Source organism: Cyanistes caeruleus, chromosome 11 (genome assembly GCF_971803275.1).
Source record: "Cyanistes caeruleus chromosome 11, bCyaCae1.hap1.1, whole genome shotgun sequence".
NCBI classification, from domain to species: Eukaryota; Metazoa; Chordata; class Aves; order Passeriformes; family Paridae; genus Cyanistes; species Cyanistes caeruleus.
The window spans coordinates 1626877-1635808 of record NC_141711.1 but is presented as its reverse complement, the minus strand read 5'-3'; the positions used below and the strand labels follow the sequence as shown (position 1 = coordinate 1635808).

The window sequence follows — 8932 nt, the reverse complement described above, 5'->3', positions numbered from 1 at the left end:
AGAAAAAGTCAGACCTGATGTGAAAAGAAGAGCAGCACAAATAAGCCTTTAAATAAGGGAATTTTACAAAGTGTCTAAGATTAACTACAGGAGGAATGAGACAAGCCTAAAGCAGACATAGATAAGGCAGTTCAAACTCTCAGCCAGGGAACACAGACTAAAGTCATTTTGGAATGTCTGTACTCAATGCCACAATTTAATTTAAGAAACCCTTCAGGAGGCATCTCCAGTATATCACACAGGAAATATACTGCCTTTTAATGTAAAATAGCAACTTCCAGTAGCTGAAAAGCATCTGAATAGGCTATTCAGAACAAAGTCAGAGAGAAACCAGGCGCAAAGTAAAATAAAACACTTAAAAGGGATCACCTTATTCTTTCAGAACTGGTTCCATGGGAAACTAGGAAGCCAAAAGGAGCTTTTCAAACAGGTTCCTTTAGCAAAAGGCTCCTCATCACTCTCCCTGGGAGAGCCCTGAAACCAGAACCCTTTGGGGCCAAAATCAGCACAAGGGAGGCACAGCTGAGCTGATGGAGAAGCAGCAACACTCCCAGCTGGAGAAAGAGTTGTACCAGATCCCCAAGAGCACTGATGGTGACTCCAGAAACACGTGGAATTCCCATGTTTGTCACCTGGGATGGTTCAGTTTCACACCAAGGTTAGAAATGGCTTCTTTGACTCCTGGGCTTCTTACCTACCACAAGCAGGTTTTGTCTCCAGTTTCCTCTGGACCAGGATTGTACCAAGGTTCCTGAGCTCACCTCCCTGAGCTGCAGCTGCTCAGTCACAGCTCACAGCCCGAGCTCCACCACTTGGGACAACACAGCCACCAAAACTCAGTGGAGTGAGGTGAAAACACAAACTCACAGCTCGCCTGCCAAATTCCAGTGTGCAGAAGAGTATTAAGAAATCCAAAGAAGCGCAGAGAGGAGTCACAAAAATTTATGAGCAGAAAGCATTATTTATATAGGGGGAAATAGCTTAATACATGCAGTGTCACAAAAGGGATTTGCAGTCTCATCCCAGAGTCTACAAGAGCCATTTCCAGTTTCACCAGGGGCCTCAGATCTGCATCACAAGGTTCACCTCCAGTTCAGTCTCCCAGCTCTGTTTTGAGCTGTTCTTCCACAACAATTTCACATAACAATTGAAAATGAGCTCTCATCTATTTTTCACCCACCCTGGACCTCTCACACTTTAACCCATCCAGAGCTGAACACAACAGAGCCCTGGTGAGATGAGGAGGAGGACAACACTGGATTTTCCATGACCTTTCACAGATTCCCAGATCTCTCCCATACATAAAAGCAATCTGATCTTCTACACCAGAACAATGACTCGTTACTTCAATCACTCCCAAACAGCAGAGAATTCCATCTGGCACTATAGATCAACAGCCAAATTACAACATCTTGAGCTAAAGGTCAACTTGGTAATAACAGGAAACCCTAAAGTGAAGCATATTTTAATATCACCGATCACTCAGCATTTCAGCATCGCCCATAAAGCTCTGTCACCTTCCCCAGGCTGCACAGGGTGAGAGCAGCCACCCCAGGGAGACAGGGCTTGGAGGCACACGAGCAGCTGTGGGCAGACAAAGCCAGAACAACAGGCTGGGTTTAAACCCCCCCACCGTGTGCATTATGGTCAGTAACAAAAAACTGCTTTAATTTAAACTGATGGAAGCCTTCCCCAAAATTAGAAGAGCCAGATATTGGGAAGCGCTGACCTCCAGAAGTGCCTCCTCTGTACCTCCCCTTCTCTTACAGCTCCAGGGCAATAAACAACTCTTTCAATTATCCAACAAACAATACTTTCATTATCTTCACACCGTTATCCCCCATAAACACAGACTTTATCCAAACTCACCAGCAACTCCTCTGCTGCTGCTCAGCTCCTTTTCCCAGACAAGAGGTGACAACTCTTTCCACTTCTTAAACATTGCAGAAGGAGGGAGCAGAAAAGCCACAGCAGTAACCATCCCAGGGAAAAGAAACCACAAGTAACATCTTCCTGGAGGAGCACAGAGCACACTCCAAAAACCTCTGACACGCAGCTCTGAGGGGAGGCTCATTAGTGTGTGTGCTAATTGAGTTCTAAATGGAAACACCTGGCTCCTGCAGGGAGAAACAGGTGAAATGATTTACCAGATTCGTTAACCCCAAACCCAAAACACCTGAGCCGGGGTAAATACAATTTACCCTAACTGAGCCCCCAGCATGGGAGCACAAGCAGGGCTGTGTTTTCCCAAGACATTGTTTCCTCCTCAGAAAGAGATGGGGTGAGATGCTTTAGAAGAACTGGTACATTGCACTCAGGACATCCCTGAGCTGGGTGTAGATGAGAGATTGGGAATGAATTCTTGGCACAGAATTCCCAGAGCGGCTGGGGCTGTCCCTGGATCCCTGGCAGTGCCCAAGGCCAGGCTGGACATTGGGGCTGGACACTGGGGCTGGACACTGGGACAGGGGGAGGTGTCCCTGGGACAGCGGGAGCTGTCCCTGCCGTGGCTGGGGGACACTGGGGGGGGTTCCCTTCCAACCCAAAGCGGTGTGTGATGCCAAGCCACGGCTCGTTGCCATGGATTGGTGTCTCCCATCACCCGGAGCAGCGGTTTGGCTGGATTGTCCTGCCGAGAGCCGTGGCCATGGCTCTCCCCGTGCCGGGCTGCCAGTCCCATCCGCTCATCACACACATCAACGCGTTAAAACCCGAAACGAACACCTTCAAAACAAGCAAGGCCAGGCAGCCGCGTGAGGAATTAAAGCAAGACGGTTTTTTTGCGGTTAATATTGATCATTGATCATTGATCATTGATCGAGAGCTTCACACGGATCGCACCGGCGGCAGCGCCGTCCGGAGCCGGTCCCAGCGCACCGCCCGTACCCCGGCACGGACACCTGCAGCCCTGGGCCGGCCGGGAGCGGGACCGAGCGGGACAGAGCGGGATCGGAACCGGAGAGGGACGGGACCGGGATCGGAACCGGAGCGGGGCCGGGGAGGGACGGGACCGGGATCGGAACCGGAGCGGGGCCGGGGAGGGACGGGACCGGGATCGGAACCGGAACCGGAGCGGGGCCGGGGAGGGACGGGACCGGGATCGGAACCGGAACCGGAGCGGGGCCGGAGAGGGACGGGACCGGGATCGGAACCGAAGCGGGACCGAGCGGGATCGGAACCGGAGCGGGGCCGGAGAGGGACGGGACCGGGATCGGAACCGGAGCGGGGCCGGGGAGGGACGGGACCGGGATCGGAACCGGGATCGGAACCGGAGCGGGGCCGGAGAGGGCCGGGACCGGGAGCGGCACCGGAGCGCGGGGCGGGGCAGGGGGCGGGGCTCCCTAGCAGTGCCCGCCTCCTCGCGGCGCTGTCAGTCATTGCTCCCGCCCAATCAGCGAGCGGCGCCTGCCCCCCGCAGCCAATGGGAGCAGGGGCTTGGCGCGGGGGCGGGGCGCGGGCATGGCGGAGCTGAGCGGCGGCAGCGAGGCCGTGGCCGTGGAGCTGTGGCCGCCCGGGGAGGCCCCGCCGGCCTTCCAGGTACCGGGGAGGGGACAGCGAGGACCAGAGCGGGACAGGGACACCTTCCACTGCCATCCCCTTCCTCTGCAGGCCCCGCCAGCCGGGCCTTGGACACCGCCAGCGATGCGGCAGTCGCTGCTCCTCCGGGCACCCCGGGCCTCCCCATCCTCACAGGGAAGGATTTATCCCTAATACCTAATCTGAAGCTGCTGGCGTTTAGTTTGTATCTGTTCCTGCCTGTCCTGTCACTCCGGGATGCCTAGGAATTTGCTTCAGTGGTATTAGAGCCTTCACAAACCAAACTGGGGAAAAATGAAGGTGTGATTGATCCCTGTCGACCCAGCTCTCCCTGAGCCCATGATGTGCTCGTGCTCTGCCCAAATGGGAAAGCTTGTGGTGCCTGAGGAACATTAAATTTGGGTTCCAGTGAAGCCGAGTGACTGAGAAGCTGATGCTTATTAAAAAAAGAAACTTGCAAATGCACTGGCATCTTTCTCAACAGCCAGAACTTGCCAGGTAGAAGGTGCTGTGAAATGTAATATTTAGTGATAGCACATCCTCCAGGCTTCTAAATAAAGCCGAATGCTGAGAAGGGAGTGACAATACACCCGTGGCTGCCGTTTGCTCTTGGTTTCCAAATGCAGCAGTTTCTGTCAGGTTTTGTTTTGCAGCACTCCGTGGTTCTGTAACCATTCACCTGCTGGGGGCATCAGTGGAATTTTGAGAACCTGATTTTCTACCAGAATTAGGAGGAAGTGTGAATGCAACAAGTTGGAGAGACAAATTGAAAGGATCTTTATTTTTAATATAATTATGTATTTGAAATGTGTGGCTTAGAAGAGCTATAGATTAACCTTAGAAATAATTTACTGAGCATTTTCAAGTGTGGGGAGAATTACCTTAACTTGATAATTTTGCAAATAAATACATCCATAAATAAATATCTTTATCTCTATAAATGAAAATCACATATAGTAGAGTAAATCTAACTGATTTTTTTCTGCTAAGCATTTTTTGTGGCCAGGGGACTATTTTGAGAAACTCAGGCACTAACAAGACTATCACTTCATTTTTGGTCTGTATGGAATATCTGATTTGTAATGTTTTAAGCATTTCAGACAAATGTTGGAGGTTTACAGAAAAGCGAAGCGTTCATGATTTGAGTTCTGGGATCAGTCATTTACAGACACAGATGTTTTTTAAATCCTGTTTTCAGTCAGTGCTGGTGCCAAGGCTCTGACTGCTGTTCTCTGTGTGCAGTACAGCCCCGACAGCGTGGCCGGAGCGGACGGAGAGCTGGACCCCACTGAAGTCACCTTCCCTGGCTGCTCGTGCCGCAGCAGCTCCTGCGCGCTGCCCCAGTGCCCCTGCCTGCGCCGAGGGCACAACTACAGCAGCCTGGGCCTCAGAGTGCCCGAGCAGCAGGAGCAGCCCTTCTCCAGGCCCGTGTTTGAGTGCAACAGCCTGTGCTGCTGTGGGGAGAGCTGCCAGAACAGGCTGGTGCAGCGGGGGCTGCAGCTGCGGCTGCAGGTGTTCCGCACGCCGAGGAAGGGCTGGGGAGTGCGCACGCTGGAGCCCGTCCCCAGGGGCAGGTTCGTGTGTGAGTACGCTGGGGAGGTGCTGGGCTTTGCTGAGGCCCAGAGGAGAATCCAGGCCCAGAGTCCAGAGGAGCCAAACTACATCATAGCAGTGAGGGAGCACCTGCACGACGGGCGCGTCATGGAGACCTTCGTGGATCCCACCCGCATCGGCAACGTGGGCAGGTTCCTGAACCACTCCTGTGAACCCAACCTGTTCATGGTGCCCGTCAGGGTTGACTCCATGGTGCCCAAACTGGCACTTTTTGCAGCTGCTGATATTTCTGCTGGAGAGGAACTTTCATATGATTACTCTGGAAGATTCCATAATTCACCAAGAGCTAGCAGAGAGCACAAACCTCCAGAGGAAGAGAACAGCCTGAGAAAGCCTTGCTACTGTGGTTCCCGCACGTGTGCTTCCTTCTTACCTTGGGACAGCTCCCTCTTCTCCACATCTGCGAGTTCTCCATAGCCTTTCAGCCTTAAACACACCTAAAACCCACTATTTTCTCTAGCAAAGAGTTATATCAAATTCATTCTGTTCCAACAAGGAAGGACGTGAGGTGTGAGGAGCAGCAAAGAGACGAGGTCTCGAGAATTAATTTTCTGCAAAACCCTTTTCAAGGTGAACAGTACATGGGATTATTGGAGCTTTGAGACGTTCCAAAATCAGTGACTAAACCAGGCCTGGTGGTTTTGTCTGGTTTTCCTCTGACAGCTTGCTGTATGTTAAAGCAGCTCTCTCAGTCTGAACCCTTCAGAAAGAATTTGTACTTTTAACACTTTTACATGGACAGGACATGTGATAACAGCAAGAAAAGTTAGTGGCAGTAGCACAAGAAAATGAGACCATGAACCTTGACTCTTGCAAGAAAGGCATTAAGCTTCTTAAAATCCATTAAATTATTGTTTTTAAATTACTTGCTGTATTTTTTTGTTGTTCCCCAAAGCACAGTAACTCTTAATTATTGACATAAAAGGAAAGAGTAGCTTTAATACTTGATGTGTCCCGTGTAGCTGCATGCCCAAAGCAGCTGTGACTGACTGGCTGTTTCACTCCCATTTAGCTTTGTTGAAGTGGTGCAGGACAGCAGTTTCTGAGGAGCACAACCTCCCATCTTTTTAATCACCTCAGCCTCGAGGCTGCTCCCATCAGATCTCTGCAGTCACAACAAGCAGCACATCCCCAGCCCCTGCAGCATGAAGCAGGATGATGCTGACAGCTGACTGAAAGTAGAAATACAGAAGTGCATCTGAACACCAGCAGAGTTGTGGTTTTGTGCTGAACAGCTGACAAATGCACGAGGCTTCTTTCAGCTCCTAACTGATCTATGTTTTCACTACTCCAGGGCCAGGCAGCATTAAGCAAGGCCTGGCCTTTCCCAGCACATTTCACTTTCTTTGCATCATCCCTGTCCTACTCCAGCAGCTGTGCAGGGCTTTTCTGAGCACCTCCTTCCACCAGGGATGCACTGCCAGATGGGCACATTCTGTAACTGCACATTCCTTCACTTCCTTTCTGCAAAGATTAAATTAAGGCAGCTTCACAATGGCTGGTTTTGATATTTAAGATGGATAAACTGCAATGCAGTGGTTTATTCGTGTCACACTGTGCCAGCAGCAGCACAAACCCTCGGTTATTTGCTCTGGACAGTTTGATCTTTAGCTGTTTCCATACCCTTTGACATAACACACACAAGGGAGTACATCTCATGGGGATCAGCTGTTCTGCAGGTGATCAGTAACTTCATTTTTAAATTACAGCTTTGATTTGGATCTGAAAGATTGGTGCCACTGAAGGACTGAGGTTTCACTCCCAGCTCAGGGTGCTCTTTCACAAGGAATCCAGGCAAACAGCTAAAAACTGGGAGCTCTCTGTAATCCTGTCTACTCTCAAAGAGCAGCAACGATTCTCAATATTCCAATATCCATTGGGAGATTTACTTTCCTATTCAAATATGATCAGAATAATTCAAGGATGCAGCTCTGAACAAATTGAAGGTCCCCTGCTCTGGGGAGAGGGGTTGGAACAAGATGAGCTTTAAGGTCCTTTCCAACCCAAACCACTCTGATTATCCTGATTCTGACCAGGGATAAGGGACATTTTGCTATTTGCTAAACAAAACCCTACTTGGTGTTTACCTTTGCTTCCTTGATAAGATGCAGGTTTAACCTCTCCCATTTAAGTGCCTTTCTGCTGCTGTTGGGGTTTACACATGGCTGTGGGGTTATGTTAAGATAAACATTACCACGTGATTTCTCTTAGAGTTAATCATTAAGTCTCATTTCTGTCAGTGCAGAAACCTTCCAAAGCATTTCAGCTGCTTGTCAGAAGTAGTTTCCAGGCTGAGTGGACATTAACTTCACCCCTTGCCTCTTAGGGCTCCTGCTGGTACAGGAGGGAAGCTCCCTGGATCCCGTACCTTGGAATGCACAGGATTCCAGAGCACAGCCTGGCCTGCAAGGTCTCTTGCATAGAGGAGAGTTTTATCTGGTTTTCTTCCTGGGAAGGCATCACACCAGCCCCTTTGGGACCACAGGGCTGGAGCAGATGATCCAATCCACTTCCTCTGTCTCTCCTGAGAAGTTTCAAGATTAGTGTTAAAGCATCTGCACTCCTCGTTTTCAGGATGACAGCACGGTTTGTTACCTTCCTGTTATGAGTATGCACTTGGCATGATTTTGAGTAGCTAAGGAAGTGCAGATTAAAAAGAAATCCAACCACCTTTAGCAGTATCTGGTCCTTGATCACAGCCTTCCAGCAGGAGCACACCTGAGCCTCTGTCCCTGCAATCTGACCCCTCAGTGCTGCAGCTCCTGGCCAGTGACCTGATCCCAATTATCTGCTTAGAGCAAACTTCCCAGCACAGAACAGGAACAGTGTGGGACTGCTCAAAACAGCCACTCTGAAAGCCTTGCAAAAACAAAGTAATTGTTAATTGAGTTCTAAACTGTCCTGACAGTTGTTAATGGCCTTTTTCCATACAGCACATGAACAATACTCCACCATACCTTGGCACTGCAGCTGCCTGGGAGAGTGGACCAAAATCCTACTAAAAAAAATTCCCTGTCAAGAAACTAGAAAAAAAATAGACCCTTTGTTGTATCTGCTGAATTTCTGTTCACTTTCTCCTTCAGGCTCCTTCCAGCTTCAGAGCCCCAGCCTGCCCCTCACAGCTCAGTGTGCTCTACCACAATGAATCCAATCAAACAACTCAAAAGGCTCGGAGCTTCCTCTGATCCCCTCTACTTTCTTCTCTGAGTGCAGTATTAATTACCAATATCTTAATATTGTGCCATGTCATGCTGTGTCCTGGAACAGTTTTTCTGCTTGCTGGGCTTACCTGGACCCCACTGGAGGCTGCTGTTTGGTGAAGGGCTCTGCAGGCATTCTCCTGTGTCATCTTTTCAACGTGAAACCAGTGCAGAAGGAGCTGGCAGGTGATGGATTTGCATTAAAGCCAAACCCAGTTTTCTACAGCTGGCAAGGACCAGCAGCAGTGCCAAGGCTTTTGCTAATCCACCGTTACATTCAGATCCCCAAATGAGGTTGCTTTCAATTACTCCCATTTCCCTTCTTGCTAAAATTCCTCTCCTTTTCAGTGAGGAATTTTATTTTCAACAAAACAGTTTAGAAATTTATCCTATTAGGTCTTAGGCCTCACAGTTCCATCTACCATCACTTCCATGACTTTTATTCAAGTGGAATCATTCATTAGCTTCAGTTTCTAATGAGGCCAGTTTTGCATTTTCCAAGTCCCTAAAATAAAATAAAATAAGCCTACGCTGCGTCCAAGAAATTCAGAGGAAACAGTGTTTTTCCATCAATAAAAGTC

General features: G+C 49.6%; 1 protein-coding gene across 1 annotated transcript; it reads left to right on the top strand.

The window, feature by feature from the left end:
• Positions 1-3447: 3447 nt before the first annotated feature.
• LOC111934934 (histone-lysine N-methyltransferase SETMAR) lies at positions 3448-6016 on the top strand. The gene is made up of 2 exons (XM_023935083.2): positions 3448-3537; positions 4780-6016. Exons 1-2 carry the CDS (start codon positions 3460-3462, stop codon positions 5566-5568), a joined length of 867 nt encoding a protein of 288 aa, XP_023790851.2. The 5' UTR covers positions 3448-3459; the 3' UTR covers positions 5569-6016.
• Positions 6017-8932: the final 2916 nt, after the last annotated feature.

Excerpts from the sequence above, each read along its gene's own strand:
- LOC111934934 (XM_023935083.2), top strand. The coding sequence starts at position 3,460 with ATGGCGGAGCTGAGCGGCGGCAGCGAGGCCGTGGCCGTGGAGCTGTGG. Across the intron at positions 3,538-4,779 it reads AGGCCCCGCCGGCCTTCCAG|TACAGCCCCGACAGCGTGGC; the intron begins GTACCGGGGAGG and ends CTCTGTGTGCAG.